The sequence below is a fragment of the Urocitellus parryii genome, chromosome 7 (genome assembly GCF_045843805.1).
Source record: "Urocitellus parryii isolate mUroPar1 chromosome 7, mUroPar1.hap1, whole genome shotgun sequence".
NCBI classification, from domain to species: domain Eukaryota; kingdom Metazoa; phylum Chordata; class Mammalia; order Rodentia; family Sciuridae; genus Urocitellus; species Urocitellus parryii.
The window spans coordinates 76755600-76775041 of record NC_135537.1 but is presented as its reverse complement, the minus strand read 5'-3'; the positions used below and the strand labels follow the sequence as shown (position 1 = coordinate 76775041).

General features: G+C 35.9%; 1 protein-coding gene across 4 annotated transcripts in view; it reads right to left on the bottom strand.

Moving 5' to 3' along the window:
* St18 (ST18 C2H2C-type zinc finger transcription factor) overlaps positions 1–19442 on the bottom strand; it is a 61879-nt gene that overhangs the window by 21341 nt on the left and 21096 nt on the right. For 2 of the 4 annotated variants that reach the window (XM_026394412.2, XM_026394413.2), the window contains 2 exons: positions 11284–11529; positions 3971–4086 (listed from right to left, as the gene is read on the bottom strand). In XM_026394412.2, the coding sequence (XP_026250197.1) occupies positions 3971–4086; positions 11284–11529 (362 nt within the window). The remainder of the gene's footprint in view (positions 1–3970; positions 4087–11283; positions 11530–19442) is intronic. The other 2 variants (XM_026394414.2, XM_026394415.2) reach the window with 1 other exon arrangement.

Sequence of the window (19442 nt, the reverse complement as noted above, 5' to 3'; positions counted from 1 at the left end):
GTAATGGAAGCCCCTATACTTCACTAACTCAGATCGTGTCTTGGGATTTTTGTGTGTGTTTAAAAAAATAGTGCAAGAAGTTAGTTATCTTTAGAAGTTTTCCTTCCACGATTAGTAGGTTCCTTGGTTTTTCAGTCATTTAATTTCCTCTGATGCTGTTGAAGAGTCACTTGTTCAGAGGAAGCAGATTGACCCCATCTGCTTAGCACTATTTGTGGCAGTGTTAAGAATCAGAAGAAAAAAATAAATTACATCATTTGTACATCTTATTTTCTCTGACATCCTGCCCAGAGTGAAGTCTTACCTATACATTCTGAATAAGAATTTAACCTTTTTTTAAGTTTTATTTTTCCATTTTAGTTTCTTTTTTTTTTTTTTTTAAAAAAAAAACCTTTATTTTGTTTATTTTATTTTTATGTGGTGCTGAGGATCAAACCCAGGGCCTCGCAAGTGCTAGATGAGCGCTCTACCACTGAGTCACAACCCCAGCCCCAAGAATTTAATCTTTGAAGGCACATTTTGGGACAGATTGATTTTAACATTCCAATATTTTCTGAATTATTATTTTCTAAGTATTCCCCCCCCCCCACCAAGTGGTACTTTCCAATAATTTTCAGGTAATCTAAAGACTCTACAATCAGTAGAACTCTCAAAGGGATGTCTGGCTTTCAGAGCTTGATTCAAGCTGAGTAAACTAACTCTCCCCTTTTCCTGGATAGGATATAAGAAAGTTAAAATAAACACATGTAAAAAAGTAAAAGATAAATTAACAGGAATATTATTATTATTGATTATTATTATTATTATTATTATTTGCTAGTGCTCTTCATCTCATCCACAACTCTTTTCTGAGCATTATCCATCTGGAATCCTGAGAAGGTAGATCTGTTTCATTTGTTTACTCTCCACTTCAGAATTCATCGCCACCTAGTGTTCTACAGCAGCATTGCATTTATTTTATTTTTAATTTTATTTTTTTCAATTACATTAACATTGCCCAAAAGGCAAAGAGGTAGGGGTTGGGGTTGTGGCTCAGAGGTAGAGTGCTCACCTAGCACAAAGCACTGGGTTTCATCCTCAGCACCACATAAAAATAAGTAAATAAAATAAAGGTGTTGTGTCCAACTACAACTAAAAAAAGTAGTAAAAAAAAAAGGGAAAGAAGTCACAATTATTTTTAGACTAATTACATGTACATTACCTATGAAACAAAGTAATAAGATATGCATTTAATTAACTGATAATTTTTGTAGAAAATGTTTGGTGGTATATAAATGTCAAAAAATAAAGAAATTATAAGTGGCAACATTATAGTGGAAAATGTTTCTGTTTAGGATTTTGATAGCTAGATTTAATTCCAAATCTATGGTGAAAAATCTTACATGATAACATATGCCAATAACCACTGGATGATATATTCTGGGAAGGTTTGCACATGAAAATATCAAAATTAAAGGCAGATAACTAGTTAATTCCCTTAGTGAGTATCATTCAAGCTCTACACAAATTCAAAAATAGTTGATATAATAAAAAATTCTAAAGTATAATTAATTTAATGTTAGAAACAAAGTTAAACATAATAAGGTAGGGTGACACTGTAAGTAGCAAGATTTTCATAAAACATACTAATACTAATATATATATATATATATATATATATATATATATATATATATATATATAAAATGTCATATATATATGACATCCTTCAAAACACTCTTCCTGCCTGTGAAATATGTGTCCTGTATGGTCTCTGAGAGAGTTAATTTCCTAGGAATTCATGAATATGCCAAAAAGTTCATTCAAAACTTGTTCAAAATCTTTGGGATGTTTCCTGTTTTTTATTTAGCTTTGTTTATATATTTGTGTCTTGAGTAGTGCAGATTACAAAAAATATTTTGCATGACATTAAGTTTGCAATGACTTCCAGCAATTTCCAACAATCCATCCTCAAAAAATAAAAATTTGTCCTTTTTGAAGATATTAAAAAATACTGTGTAGAAAGAAAATCCATCCAAAGATAAGCAAGCTCAGATAGGTAGGTCCATGTGGGAATAAGCGGACGGCTCACCCAAGTGGTCTCTTGGAAAGAAACAGTGTTTGATGGAATCTAAGTTACTATATGTTTGATACCATCCATTATGTGTCTACCCCCAAGTGTCAGAATATTGAACTCATACAAGAACATAATATTTGAGCCTGTGAAATCCTTAAATAATGCACATTCTGAACTTATGTAAAAGCCATTCACATGTTGACACAGCAAACTGATGCTGGACTGGGAATAATCCCATCGGATGCCTAGTAAGTACAAAGTCTCTGTACTTGGCACCAACATTTGAGATGTGTTCCCAGGTCACTGTGCATGTAGCTGGGGAATAAGAGGCAGCAAAGTATATATTATGCACAGTTATGATTCCAAGCAGGGAACAAAAACTTGAGGAATAGCACCTGTGCCCTCTGGGCCTTATTCTTGGCGAGGAGACAGACACTAGAGAGTAGAGGTGAAAGGAAATGCATATGTCAGATGGTGAGAAATGCTTCTGATAAAAAAAAGATCTAGAAAACTGGGCAGACATGTCAAGACTGGAAGGTAAGGAACTGCTGTAGCAAAAAGATCTCTGAGGGAGCAGAGGTTGAGAACTACAGAAGCCCTGGGGACAGAGTTCTGGGAAAAAGAACAGCAACTGCAAGGACCTGGGGCAGGTGCTGTCTTGGTGTGCTGGAGGGAAGTGGGAGGGGAAGGGAGAAGACAGAGCTCCCTGCTGCAGGATGTGAATCAGGAAGTCACAGTTAGAGATGGTCGAACAGGAGAATCAGGACATCCAAATGGGAGGGGCTTCCTGCAGAATGTAACAAGAATGGTGACCTTATGGTGGCTTTACAGGAACAATGAAATAAAAGCCTGTCTGGAAAAGATTCAAGAGGGAAACTGAGTCACACACTATTGACAACTTTCTTGAGTTCAGCTGTAAAAGAAAAAAGAGAGAGCGCCCAGGTGGAGAGTCTCCTGGGTCAGAAGTTTTTAAATTTACTTTTAATGGACAAATTTAAGTATTTTATGCAGAGAGATACAGAGCAGGGATTATAAGCACTTGGTGCCTAAGTGGAAAAGTTACTGTTCTCTGGAAACTCTCATTAACTGGCAGCTATAAATGTATTTATGTATGAGCATAGTTGATTAGTATTTAATCATTTATATATGAAAAATAGTTTCCTGCGTTTCATTCATTTACTAGTACTGCTTTTGGTACTTCTGTCTGTATTTCTTTTATGTTTATTTTTAATTGATACTTGAAAATGGTACATATTTAGGGGGTATGATGTGTGCTTGGATACATGTATTACATTGTATAATGATCAAATCAGGGTAATTGATCTTGAAATCCTTTTTTTTTTTTTTTTTAAAGTCAAAACACTCCTCAGAGTATGCAAGGAAAATCATTCACTCCTTTACCCAAGTCACATTTGATTCAAATGTTACAAGCTTAGCACATTTCCTAAGCCAAGCCTTAGACATTCTGGAGTCAATGGACCTCAAGTTGGGAACTTCAAACCGAAATATCTGCATTTCTACTTGTTCTAGATTATTTCATTTTTTTAGACATTTATTTTTTAGTTGGACACAATATCATCTTTATTTATTTATTTTTATGTGGTGCTGAGGATCAAACCCAGGGCCTCTCATGTGCTAGGCAAGCACTCTACCACTGAGACACAACCCCAGCCCATAGATTATTTCATTTTTTGATCAACAGATTTTCAGTTCTCTTAGCATAGGACCACATCGTGTACATTTTTGTAGCATATTTATTTCAATGCATAGGTTGAACATTTAACTACCGACTAGTTGAAACTGCCCTAGGAGTCCTAAAGTCAAATGGACAAGCCAGATATTATTACCAAAAATGATGAACTAGAGTCTCTCGACTCCAGGATCTTACAGGGTACAGCACTGGATACCACTTACGTGATTAGTTCTTTTTTGAGATCTCTTGCATGGAGCTTGGGTTTAGGACTTGGTATAGAGACCTCTCCAGGAAATTTTTTTTCCTCTAAATTTTCCAGAGAGTTCACTGGGTCTTTCTGGAGGAAAAAAAAAAGACCGAAGCCATTAGGGAACCCTGAAATGACAACTCAATTTGAAGTGATTGGAGTTGGGTTTAAGTTTTGACTGAAAAGATTTAGCTGAAATACTACAAAGAATTTGCATAAGAAATAAATAAGATAATGAATAAAAGGATATGTTTGATTGTTAGGGACCTTTACCCTAAGCGAAGAGAAATTATAACTGTTGGGGAATACCTTTGGAAAGTTCTTAGCAAATACAATTATAGAGACATTTCTTGTAATTGAGTGAATTTGTTAGTATGTTTCAATTTTTTTTTCTGTGCAATAAGTAGTTCTAGAGAACACAGGCATAATTCTTTACAGCAGTCACAACAGCAGTAAGATGAAAGGAATATTGCAAAAATGAATCACAGAGTTTTAAACATATGAGTCTAGGTTAACAGAATGCTCATTCCAATATACAAATAATTAACATCTAAATTATGTGTTTAAATCTGTAATAGCTGAGGCCATGGTATTTAGCCTTTTAATTTCATTTTTCTGGATAACTGCTTTTATTTTCACAACACTTTCTTGTTTTTCTTTTCTTTTTTGCTAACTTAGTATCTTGTAATGCTTTTAATCATTGGATGGCATTTCTTGTTGGATATTATTGATTTTCATGGTTTTTTTTAAAGCTTAATATTGATCTTGATCCCATAAGAGTCACTAATCTTTCCAAATCATTCATTTACCAAGTGGTATATTATCTCACAGAAAACTCCTGACAGTTTTCCTCAATCACATAATTAGCTTACTTTTATCATTAAGCTCATATCCAGTAAACATAATACTTTCTGGATTTAAAATTAAAATCATGTTAACTAATATAGAACACCATATTCCAAATCTTGAAAGTATTGATCTATTTAGGGTAAGTAAACTATTTTGGATTGTTTGAACTAAATTTCATTTAATTTAAGTGGATATAAAAATGCTGCAGCATAATATAATTTTAATGATTCTGAATCTACATTCAAAAGCAATGGAAAAACAAAAATTCCTGAATTTTTTAAACCAATGAAAAATTCTGAACACTGATATCATTATCAAGGCAAATGTAAATTCTTCATTCTTTACTTGGTAACAGTTCAATTATTTTACACATGAGTATGCTGTACTAAATACACTGATAACTATTTCAAGTGATATTATTATTAGATCAAATTAAAAGAACGTGGTTTGGTTCAATTTCTGTCATTTACACGCTAATTTACTGAAAAATAAAATACTAACTGATTTTGTAAAGTTTATATCCAAATTACACATTGAAAGAAGAAACTACAGATGAAAAAAACTAACTGGACCAATAGACTACAAATGTATGGAATGGTAACAAATGAAGTGCTCACTATCCATTGGATACCATGTACAATTATACTATTAACAGACAATATCACTGTTTTATCTTTAGCATGTTCTGTGTATTTTATTACTTTAGCTTTTTCCCCAGGTATTTAAGAAAATTTCTACCATTTTCCCCCTGAAACATTTAGTCACTGGAATAACACAGAATATTGATAAAAAGTGAAGATTTATTAGGCAGAAATAATTTTAAAATAATGAGAGGGTATTTAAAAATAAAAATAATATTTTCTAAAGATTTAAAATAGGACCAGGGTTATGGCTTAGTGGTAGAGCGCTTGCTAGCTTGCATGAGGCACTGGTTTCAATCCCCGGCACCACATGAAGAAAAAATAAAATAAAATAAAATAAAGGTATTGTCTCTGTCTACAACTAAAAAATAAATTAAAAAAAGATTTAAAATAATTTTTTATCTCACAATTTAAAAACATACTAGCTGATGGAAATATACATTCAAAAGTCAAAAGAAGTGTATGTTTCAAAATAGTTATCTATTTGGTATAAATACAAGTGCTATTTTAAAGTCACCTCCATGGAATTCTCAGCAAGACACATGATTGAAGATCATCTTTTTAAAGTTTTACAGTGTAAAAGACTAAAGTAAAGCAATTCCTAATTTTAAAGGCTAAACCTGATCAGCCTCCCCCACCCCCATCCACTCCATTTGGGACAATCTGATTCAGTTTGGGTAGTAATTTCCACTCTAATTTAGAAATGTCTTGGCTTTTTGAAAATAGAGGCAAAAGCTAAAGCTAAGGTCAATATTGTCTCAGTGTGGAAGAACCTTTGTTTTTCTGTTTAGATGCTGACGTTTTAACAAAAATGGCACTAAGTAAACAGTATTATTTCATTATTTTCTTTATGATAGAGTTCAGAACAAAGTCTGAGGAGCCTTGTACATTTACACAGGAACATATGAATGTTTCCATTGTTGTTTGATGGCTGAATTTGTACATTATGGAAGGCAAGAGAAGGGGGAGGATTTTGAAAGAAATGATCAATTACAAAATTGTGTGAATTATATTTGACTAAAAGGCATTCACACTCACACATACACACACACACACACACACACAAACATATATATGCAAACACACATACATATATATCCCCCACACCCCTGCCCCAGTACTGGGGATTGAATCCAGGGCAGTTCTACCACTGAGCTATTTCACCAATGATTTTTATTTTTTATTTTGGGACAGGGTATCACTAAGTTGCCCAGACTGGTCTCAAACTCACAAACTGCCTCAGTCTCCTGAGTAGCTGGGATCACAGGCATATGCTACTGTGCCTGACTATCATGAATGGTATTTAATCTGATATAATAATATGTGACAATGTTTTAAAAATATATTTTTTTATTGGTGATGACCTTTTAAATATTATATCACTTAAAAAAACCTCTAGGTTCTCATGTATGCAACTGATTTGTAAAATAACCATCTTTTTTCACTTTTCTTTGCTTCACATTCTACCACAAGAAACTTGCAGAGAGTATATATTCAAATACATGTGGCCATCACTAAAAGAATTCTTAGATTAGTTCTGTTACAAAAACACTTTATACTGGATGGATTCCTAAAGAGCACCCCGTGTAAAATCATTGATAGCATTTATGAGATTTTTTTTAACCAAAATTTAAAGTATCACTTTGGAAATAATAATTTTATCCCATGCAAGATGTGTAAGAGAGAACATGGTATGTACATGTGTGTTTCAAGTATGTGTATGCAATGAAATTCTTTAATGTACAGATGGAAGTTTATATTGATTTCAGTAAAGACCAGAACATAATGATAACATGAATAACAGATAATAGCATCTGGCACTTTTAACATTTTAAGCCCTGAAATCTTTGGAGAACTGACAGTTGAATGAAACTGACAGCCCTAGTTATTTCTCAGTACTTTCCTTTCGAGATATTTTGAGTTTTTTCCAAATTCAGGATTTTTTTTTAAGGGGGCATCTGGACAGGCTATTTCACTGAGAGAGACAGACAATATTTTCTGAAAATTACCACCAAAATTAAGCAACTGTTGTGCATATGAACTAGATAACAATGAATTAGAAATAATCACTCGATTTCTGGTCATGTGAATGTTGTGTGTATATTGTGTGTGGCACAGAGGAGGTGGCAAAGTGGCAAAGGGAAGGATGGACAGGAGCAGGACACACCACATTCTGGTGCTCAAACATTCTTGATGTATTGTCGGAGCCACATGCAGCAATTCCAAGAGAGCTTACTGGGAAGTGACAAGAAAGACCCAGTGCTGTAACTGGTTTCTGTGTACACATATGGAGACCTGCCTAGGTCAGAGGACTTTGGTTTTGCATCCTCAAAAATACCAGTGACAATGGGCTTCCATCACACTTTGCCACACACCATCTCTTCATTATTTGTAAACTTTAATTTCTCTCCCCCCTCCTCTCTCTGTGTGTTTTGGTGCATTACGGCTCCCCCTTTCTCTCTATTTTCCCTTCTGAACCTAATACTTAAATTCTGTATAACAAGGTCCAACAACTATAACTCCCCAAGCATCACTTTTCTCCTCTAAAAATATGTGATGCCAATCCTGCCTTGCAGGATTTTTGGGATAATGAGACACTATATAGAAACAGTCTTTGTCTTTACTCTTGTTGCACATAGTATTCTTCTGATACCCTTTCCATGATGACACTGAATACAAACTACCTTTTCAGAATAATACCTATCAAGCCTCACATTTTATTTTCAAGATTCAGAACAGGATGTGATAAATACTCCGTTAGTAGTTCACCCTGGCACACACAAAAGAACAAAGTACAAGGGTGAGAAATTGTACTGGGGAGTTAACAATGATTCAGGAGCACTTTGTGTGTGTCCCCATCAACTATAGCTTCTCAAGCAATGACTCACCCTGTGCAGACAGCTGGGACAATAAGCTTTCAGCCTAAAAACATATTTTGCCAACTCAAACATACAGCAAGCACTTTGAGTCCAAAAATGAGAATCTCTGGTGTTCTCCTTGTCACTGTCAGTGGCCCTGAATTTTGACATAGGTTCTAAATTCCAGATTTCAGAATACTCAGGTTGAAAATTGCAGCAGTAAAAGACTCAGCTGTGAAACCTGAAGTCAGTCTGTCATTCTCAAAAAAAAAAAAAAAAAACTTAAAAAACCCCTCCTTCAAATATTTGTGTATTTGCAGGGATATGAAATACTGTCACAAATCTGTATGCATTAGATAAACATTCTCCAATTGAATCTTTAAAGTTATCCAAATGAATCAAAGTGTTTTTTAAAATTATGCAAAAAAACACAGTTAGAAAGTAAACATAAAATATTTGTTATGAGACTCATTTTTTTTGCCTTTCTGGGTAATGGGAAAGATAGCCAAGGAGATAATGAAGGGGGGGTATTCAGAATATAAGAGGTGCAATGTTGACACTAAGGCTAAGGGCACACAATTATAATCAATGACAAACAATACAAGATACTCTACACAAAAATGAGAATCTACTTGAAGAAAATTTGCTTTATTACTACTCAGGACTGGATATCTCTGTCTGACATGAGTTTGAATACTGCAGAAGCTTTCTGCTGAATACACTGACCAAGGTCCCTTGACTAACACAGTCACATGGATAAGAACAAAAATCCTAGGTGCCACTTTGCACATGGCATTGAGATGCTCCCAGAGACTATAACACCCTGGGATTTTGACCCTGTACAATTCATGCAAGAACAGGGAGGCAGTTACAGTTACCTTGTAAAGTATTATTCTTCAAGGATAATAATGACTTCTATTCAACCCACAACCACAGATCCTGTGCTTAGTGTTAGGTATGCCTTTAAGGGAGTGTGTGCCATATGCTATGATTAACTGGCAATTGACTGGCTGGAGATTAAGCAGTCTTGTGAATTGAAGAGTGTCTCCCTTTGCAAAAGCACACTTGTATGTAGTGGGATTAAATCAACAATCTTGACCTGTGAGGACTTTACCTCCAAGCAACCTGCCCACTTTCTAGCATGCTTCAGACTTCCATTTCAGACAAGTGGTGCAGCATGACCAAGTAATGTGAATGGGGATATATTTCTAGATTTTATAAACAGATGCAAGTTCAGTGTAAGGTTTTTTTTTTTGTTTGTTTTGTTTTGTTTTTTGCACAAGCCTGAACGGCAGTGGATTATTATGGTGGACAGAAGAGATGCACCGTTTAGAATCATCACACATTATTTAAATAAAAGTATTTCCTAAAATACAGCTTGAGAAACCCTATTCTGAAGATCCAAGTCCAAAATGCCAATGTGATACTTAAAAATTTTCTTTCAATTTTGCAGCATTTTGAATTTCAAAATTTTGCATTAGGGAAGTTCAACCAATAGTCTATGCAAATATTCCAAAGTCTGAAAACCTCCAAATTCTGAAACACTTCTTGTTCCAACCAATTCAGATAAGGGGTACTCAACTTGCTGTATTGTGACAGATTGATTCCAGACTTTAGGTGAAGTTTTAAAAGCCCAGCAAAATAAAGTGAAGAAAGTCAGTAGGGCACATTCTAATTAAAAGCCACTGTGGTATGACTCCCTTCATCAGGGATGGTGGGGCTTCTTCTGGGTACCCATCTCTGACAACCCCATGCAGGGTTAGCTGTTCCGTCCTCTCCATATTGGGTGTCTGCCTGTGCTAATCTGTTTAACAGTGCTTTTGGATATGGGTCAGTCCTCCTATTGAATTCTGAGCACAGGTGTGACTGAGATGCACGTGCATCATGGAAGTGGGTCTATCTGTTGCTGCAACTCACTGTTTGGACTTGTAGATGCCAGTGAAAGTGTGTGGAGAGAAAGAAGGAAAGGCGGGAGGGAGGAAGGAAGAAAAGGAAGGAGGATTTGGAAACAGCCCAATCTTGTGATCACTACTTTGTATACTGACTCACACTCTGAGGTATTAAAGCCAAAATCATATTAGATCCCCACCTCCCACAAGTCTGTGAACTGAGAAAGCTGAAAAAGAAGGTATATACTTCTGGAGAGAATGGCTATTTCAGTCCTTTAAACGTATCAAGTGACAATCCCATCAATGACTTTTCTGACAAAATGCAAAATAGGATCACTCATTGGAACCATTATGTACACACCTGCAATTATAGACAGCTTAAACAATGGGAGTTCTAACTGTCCAAACTTTTAAGTGACACTAAGTAGTTCATGGTGAATCAGGCCAAGTTAAGCAATTCAGTCTATAGAGGTAAAGGTTAAATTGGCTCTGCCAGGTAACAACTTCTGGCTTTGAGGATAAAACCACCTCTGAGATAACCAAATACACAAATAAGTCTCCTCAACTTTGGGATTGATACAATTTAGACATCCAACATTTATGATCCAGTACTTCAAACAAGGACTCTAAACATAGACATGCCAACACAGTTCCTTCATGAAACCAAAGAAGCAGATTTGACATGGTTCCAAAACTGTTTCTGATTGGATTTCATCTTCAACCTTCTGGTTCAAAAAGAATTAGTGAGCTGGCATTGGCCCTTTATGATGGGACAGATAATAAAATCAATCTTGCAGTGCAGAAATTGTCACCGTCATGGGGGATAAGAGCTACTATAATGAATATTATTTTAGGCAAGTGAAATTTAGGCAAGTGAAATTTCATGTGAAATTTAAAGTCATCACTTAATCACAATCACAATCTAAAACATGGTATAGGATTCCATACTATAAAAAAGGAATGTGAAATATCATGTAGGAGAAAAAAGCTAGTAATACTCTGTAGTCATGATCTATCTCCAGCTTATTGATTGACACATTGAAACAATACCTCTTTCTCCTCCTCTGTCTTCCCATGAGTTTTGCTATAGTTGATAGGAGTGTCCCAGCCCTCTTGGTCACAGAGAGCCTGATAGAATGCTGCATTGACCAGAATGCTGCTTGTTTTGAATGGGGAAGATGAAGGTGTTGGAATGGTAGTATTAGAGGAAGTTAGGGGTGCAGCCTTGTCCAGGATTCGATTTTTTTTCATGCTTAAGTCCAATGTCCCATTTTCATCCACTTCTATCTCGGCTCCCTGATACACAACAGGAAACAGAAAAACATTTAAGCAGTTTGCAGTTATAGCTGAGCCATGTGGGGCTTTTAAGGGATAATTTTAAATGTAAGCTTTTATGGAAGTATATCTGCTTTTAAATCAAGCTTTCTGATTTGCATTGGGTAATGTTCATTTCTTAGGCAGACTTTTAAGAACAGCTCCATTAGTGAGCTTCATGTTTCTGGGTTTAAATAAAGTAAGCTTAATATAAATAATAAGATGTTCCAAATACTAAGAATATTGGCTAAAATTGTTTTGTGTATGTACACATTTTTAAAGTTTAGCTATAAATCTTCTTTTCTACTTTATAGAATTATTATTCCAAATTCATCATTTAAAGCATTAACATTTGTGTTCATCAAAAGGCACATATAACTCCCCAACTCCCCCATCACAATATTAAAGTAACATGAGAAATATGCAAACATAACCAGCTGGAAGAGAATCTTTATTGGAATATCATATAAATATGAAAGCAATGTTTCACCCTAGGTTATTTGAACTGGAAAGCTTTGTTAAATCATGGTGGGTGAGAAGAGAGAGGCAGACAGTGCAACCAGACTTCACACTCAGGGGCCCTCAGGTAGCAGCTGATGGTGTGACTATTTGGGGTTTAATAATGATAACTTCAGGAAAAAGATGTTTATTTTGCAGATGCTTAGCATGAGACTTAAAACTAATGTTGCTCCTTGTGATACCTTTTGCCAAGCTTTTTCAATTTTTAATTTTTTAAGAAACAGTATTGCATTCTGTATTTGGCTCAAGTCCCAATAAACTGCTCATGTGTTCTGGATCTGCTTCAAGATTCACACCACAGGGTGGCTTGTATAGAGTCAGGAATTGCAAACATTGCCATGCAGTAACTCCACAAAGCTGGAAGAATATGCTTGTCATTTTTCCAAATAGGTCAAATAACATCTTTCTGGTACATTCAACATCATCTATCAATTCACAATTAACTTCTTGACAGTTTCTTTACTCTTTCCTTTTGGTTGGTAAAGCAAAAGTCCTGAATATATTAGCAAGATCCCTAATGCCCACGGTCAACAGTTACTTTCCTGGGGTTGCATTTTAATTTCTCCCTACTTCTACCCTCTGTCCTCTGAGCATTTGCCACTGAGTCCTGGGCAGCACTTAGTCTGACTTGTCATTTATGCCTGATTAAAAAAAAATAAAAGCACCTCTTCTATTTGCTTGTTTTATGCACAAAGTTCATATTTTCAATCTCTCATTCTACTAGCTAGATGGTGCATTATATTTGTAGGAGGTAAATACACTTCTAATATGTTGTACTAAGATGCTTTGGCTATATCTTTCTGTCCCTTTTTAGTAAACAGTTTAATCTCCTGTGATAGTTTTAAGCCCTGAATTTGACAGTACAGCTTATCCTGGATAATAACGTAGTAACCACAACATCTTATGCCATCTGTATAATATCAAATACGTTTTTATACCAGCATTAATAAACCTTAGTTACAAAAATCCAAGATATTAACCATATCAGTGCCATGTGCTCTCTCCCTTCCATGATCTCACAATGTATTCTGCCAGAAACGCATCAAAACAATTTTTGGCTTTATAGCTGATATGTAACTATAGCAATGAAAGAGAGCTATAGTAATCAAGTTTAATGGCCAACGTAAAGTAAAATGCTAAATATTGTAGTTGCTGACATTTTTCATAAAAAAATTAAAAAAAAACTTGGGTTAAGACTGCACAACCAACATTCACATAAAATTCCAGACCTCTGTGACAGATGGCTTAGGAAAAAGAAGCCATGTGACTGGGCTGCAGAGTTTTATAGTGCAAAACCCATAAATAGTGCAGATTCAATCTCTCTGAAAAATACAACTATTTCAAGACAACACTCATATATATTTTAATTTTTACAGAAAAAGAATTCCAAATAGTAAAATTTTTTTAAAATATGAGAAATTCTAGGAGTTGTTATGATTACACATCTTGAGTAATCAGGGCTTGAGTGAAAAATAAAATCCCTCCTAATGTTTAAAAGAGGTGCTTTTGTAGACCCATGCCCCAGCCGGCTGCTCTGAGCACCTGACTTGACTCGGAGAGTGAGCTGCATGTTGGGGAGCCGGGTACAGATGGGCTCTAAGTAAGCACACAGATGCATTCAACAATTACACACAGTAACAGCTAAGGGTCCCTTTCTGCCCATAGATGGGAGATCGCACATTTATAGCATGGTTTTTTATTCAGAGCAATATCAATAGGCATCACTTCTCTGGGCTTGAAACTCTAAATGGCAACACAAAAGTGGGGGGAAGGTGGGAGAGGCCAGTGGAGGGAAGAGGCTACAGTCACAGCTCATATGGTCCTGTCCCTCCCACCCCTTCTGACATTCTGATTCTTCCAAGTGATATTTGGGATCCTTATATTAAGTATTTAACGTATGTTTTAAGTTTTTTTGAGGCTAGGGTATACTTTCCATCCTGGGAAAATCATCAAGGTCCATCTATTTCAGCCATTTTTGAGTGATACTACCTACCTTTTATGTATTCAATGAATTACTGAGAAAGCATTTTAATGTGTTTAAGATACTATATTTTGGAGAAAAAATAAACTTGAGAAATAGATTGTTCCTCCCTTGAAGGGGCTTATTTTGTGCCTATAGATTTCTAGTGAAAGATAATTTGATAATTATATGTATATATTATTATTAAATTGAAAGTTGAAAGAATTAATGATTATAATCTTTATTTGTACCACAAAATAAGCACTGACATCACTATCCAACAACAGAAAAATGGTTAATGAAATGGTACACATTATATGGTCAGTAAAATGTTAATTATGAGGTCTGAGTAACAAGTGATATGGAAAATCTTTATATCATTGAAAATATGAAAGAGCATGACATTCTTGCTATGCTTACAACTAGGGAAAAGAGATAATTTGTTTTTGAAGACTAAGAGGGAAAACACATAAATTACCATACTTGTATTTAGAGAATAGGCTTACAGCTGTTTTCCTTCATTATTTTCCAAGCAAATGATAATATTATCTTGTATTGACAATTAAAAATTATACATTTAATGGGGGTAGGAATGAAAATAGAATGAATTGGACGTCATTATCCTATGTACATATATGATTACATGACCTGTGTGATTCTATATCATGTACCCAGACGAATGAGAAGTTATGCTCCTCTTACGCATGGTGTGTCAAAATGCATTCTATTGTCATGTAGTACTAATTAGAATTAAAAAATCATATATTTAAATATGTTGCTGATGTGAAAACAACATTATCATTTTACCTAAATATTCTGATTATGAAAATTCCTAATTTTCACAACATTGATAAAATAAGACATATTGCTTTCCTTCTTTTTCAAACTCTCTATTAACCCACGAGAGATCACCTGCCATCTTTTGACTTGGCAGGAAGGAAGTGCAACCTAAGTGTCATTCCACTTAGGTTTCTGCTGCAATTCACCCCTGGCCTTCTCTCACAGCCTCTGTTCTTTCATTCTTGCTTCTGTTCTTTTTATCTGGGGAGTGACCCTCTCTGTATTGAAAGCTATCTTCAGTATGTATTTGAAGTAGGTAGGTTATTAATAAGTAAATGAAATGGAAATATTTTATTCTTACTCAATGACAATCAAGCCTTAAGACTCTTAGCTTATAAGCTTGTGTAATATATTTAACGAAACAGAATGATGGAGTGCAGAGAAGAAATGACTAATGTATAGTGTAAAATTTAAATAAAATTTACAGCCACTTCCCGAAAATCTTTGTTTGGCATTTGAAATCATAGTATTAAACTCTTGGGGGACCGACAGTCTATATAACATAAGGTCTTTTAAAAAAAGAAGTCACATGGATGAGAATTCAAATTTTAATTCCAACAATTGTAGCTGTGCCAGTCAGAGAAAATCATCTAGTATCTTTACAGTACTGTTTCTTCCTCTTCAAAGTTGGAGAATATTAGCTACTTCACTTCTAGAATATTAGGATTAAAATGGATTCATATGGGCAAAGTGTTTATGTATGGTACCTGGCATATAGTAGGTGTTCTATAAATGATGCTAATAAGGGTTTTTGAACATCAAAAGAGACATACCCCTAGGTTATTAAGTATCTAGTTTTCCTGCACTTACAGGAATAGTCCTTTTGCTCCCTGGGCCAAGACCCTTATCACATTTCACTCACGACGTATGGTTCAATCTGTCCTGATGTTCAAGTTACTGGAGAAGACTGTGTTTGGATTGTAATCATCCAAGGCCCACTAGGCTATTCCTGTTAAGAGGCAGCAGGAATGGTGCTGCGACATCATGTCGTTTCGAGGCCTTGTTCAAGCACAAAACAGACTTTGAACTTTAAACATTTCAAGCAAGTGTCAATTTTTTGTTTTCTTTTAAGGCACACTGTGCATATGTCATTTTGTCTAAACAGGTGGGGAAAACACCAAAACAAACAACAGAATGCTTGGCAAGCAGCAGAGATGAGGATAAAGATAGACTGTGAAGCTTGTTCCTACCTCTGTCGATCAGGGTGGGAGGAAGGAAGGAAAATGGGGAGCGGATTTGACTCAGGCTGGCACAGGCTCTCATGGGGCACTGGAGGAAAGTGCTCAGCAAATCCATGAGGCTCACTCCCTGCCTGTAGGTACCAGGTGCTCTGCTCTTGCCAGGAGTCACAGTATCAAGACCAAGGGAGGTGTTGGAAGCCATGGCTCATTTATGTTTCATGACTCATATTAATTCCAAATTAAAATGTGGAACATGATAGACATCTTAGAACCAATGAGAGTACTATATGTCACACAGAATTACCTTTAACCTTTATGATATTCCTCTAAGACTGGAAAGTACTAATTGTTTTCTACTGACCCGATTCCTTAAAAAGATACTTAAACCACACACAGGCAATTTTGGTGGTGCCAATATATTATGCATAGGCCAGATGGTATTTTAACAGATAAATAATTCCTTTAAAAATCTTCTACTTTCAGAAGGCAAAGGGTTCTGTTTGGGCAGTGACCAGCAATGACTGACAAGTATTGGTGTTCTCCACATTGAGCATAATGGGCGCCTGAGCTTGGTGGAGACTAGCTAGGTGAATTAACAACAACATACACAAGTATGCACCGTCAGTGTTGGGAAGGGACAGAGAAGCAAAGTGTCTTAGTGTATGAGGCTAAGAAAATATCTGAGAAAAAGTGTATTTTAGTTTATCTGTATCATCTTCCATTATTTTTAGGCCATTCAGGAACTCTAAAATTTTATTGTCCCTCTGAAAACAACCTGTGTTCCCTTGATTTTCCTTAAGGGTGGGGATTTTGCAAATTACCCATTCAGATCTCCCACTAACCTTGGGAGTCAGTTGTGTGCTCACATAGGACATGAAAAAAAAAATCTGTATTAGCCCCACCAAGTGGGCACGCAGGCAAATTTTAAGTTAGTGGCATTTGACTTGATTTTAAAAGGTTGTGCCAATAAGTGACAGTCTTATCTTTAATTCATTCTCCTATTGGGTGTGTTAAACAACTGAAGAGAGATATTCATTGCATAAAAGTAAGGAACAAATGGGAACAAAGGGAAAATAAGAAATCATTTATCATCCAAGTTATGATCAAATTAATAATTGATCTCATCTCTTCAAACTCTATGCTTTATCTAAAACAATGCAAGTCAGGTACCATAACCAGAAGGTCACTTTTTCTGAAGGGTGTGTTGGGGGGGGGTACTGGGAATTGAACCCAGGGGCTTTTATATGCTAGGCAAGTGCTCTACCACTAAGGTACATGCCCAGGCCCAGAGGGTCATTTCTTTTATCCTGCTTGTCTGTAAGTTCCTTGAAGGTAAGGTCTATGGCTTAATCTACCCTTTGACTAGGGCAATCTAGCACTTAGAGACCTTCTGGAGAGTATAACTATGGGTTCTCTGCCAGGATGTCTCTCTAATATACCAAGAATGCTCCATTACAGAAGTATAAGGAAAAGCTGTATATTTCTACATTCTCACTGTTAAGTAAGAAATAAGAGATCAAGAGATCTGTTTATCTGGGCTATCAGAGATAAACATACTAGCAATCTGCCATGGAGGAAAATCAAATCTAATAGAAGGAGAATCAGGCTAGCATTCAATGTGGAGAGGAAGACTATACTCAACCCTGCTTTAGGAGAAGGCTCAGAGTCAAGTGCGACACTAACAACAGAAAGGACCCACGTAGGCACTGTTTGCTCAGAGGCCATTTTTCAGAGTTAATTGCCTTGGCTTTTTCTCACTTTCACTAGAAGAAATATTTTTTTTTGTTGTTTCAGGAATTGGTGAGATATTCTTCTGTATGCAGAAAATAGGATCCAACAAGGGCAGTATTCTACAAATTGTTACGAGTTGTGTGTGAATGTACATGTTGGCAGGATTCTGCACAGTGACGTTGCAGGGTGCCATATTTATTCTATTTTAACAATCACTATGTCCAAGGAGATAATGTTCATAAGAAAATGGCTTTTAAAACTCCTGACAGATCAACTCCTTTAAAACATCTTTCAGCACTTTCTGTTTCTTCCCTCCTCAGCATCACATCAATGGTTTGGTCTCTGCAGACTTGGCTGAGTTGGTAGCAGGAGGCTGAGGCCTACAGTGGAGTCCCAATTACCCCAGGCAAGCCCAATCCACTCCACAGAACTGCCTTGGCACAAGGGATGGAAGAATATACATTTGAAATAGACTATTTAAACTGTGCCAATTAAAGTCAGTCTTCTGATCAGAAATGTGTTTTTAAAAGAGAATATACACTAATAAGGAAAAAAACACTCAAATGTTTGCCATCTTTGTTACATTGTTTGATGTGAGCAATTTGATGGAACACTAAGAATCTTAAGGTGAAATTCAGAATTCTGAGGAGCATAAAAACATTTACATGTGCAGAGGGAAAGCATGCATCCCAGCACCATTACTTGAGTACTTTAAGTGACATTAATAATTATAATACCAGTAGTCTTATTTTCACAGGACAGCTTAAACCACCAAGAAATAAAGTACTAGCAAGGAAGCTATGTTAGTATTTCTGCAACCAGATCTCTATTAGAATATACCTCTAAAAAGAAATTTACTCAAATTTAAAATGTGGATTTAAAAATAAAGTTGCATTTTAAAATCCTCCAAATCATTTGCCTATGGCAATAGTTTGTGGCTGGGATTCCTTTGAATTCAGACAGTCAGGTATTTTCTTTATATTTTTAGAGAATTTGATTTTCTTTGTTTAAGAACCTCATTTGTTTAAAAATTGTTTTTGAGTGCTTTTTGGCCACCAACTCTTCCTGGGGTTTACTTGGCTCAGTTTTGTCCAGAAGCTAATTCTGATTCTTCTGTCAAATGCTCGGTGGCACTGCACTACCTGCTCTCCTGAAGGCCTGGCACAGCACAGGCGAGCAGCTGACCACTCCGGAGAGGCTGTTCTTAGGGGAAAAAAGGGTACAGGCTTTAATTGCCTGGGTTTCAGGGTTTCAGTTTCACCTAGGGAATCTTCCACTTATAGCAAAGGTAAAAGCTGTTATCAAGTAAGCCTGCACACTTTATTTCAGCTGGCTTCAGCCATCTAGGTTGGGAAATAATTTCTTTTAATTGAAGTGCTTTGTGTAAATAGGAGTTACTGGCTTCAGTAGGAGGAAGTGGCTTGAGTCCCTACAACATCCTCTTGTGGATCATTGGGGCACTTGCAAAGTCCCTCACTGGCAAAAGGCCAGGCATGAAGGTTCTGTGTATGTATTAGTCAGGTTACCATGAGCATACCCATGTACTTCTCATATGTGGAAAGGAGAAGCTGTAGAAAAAAATGTGATTCATATTTCATGGGCTTCAGAAATGTAGTGTTTTCATAAAGATCACGATATTTGATTTTGGATTAGAGTGTTACAAG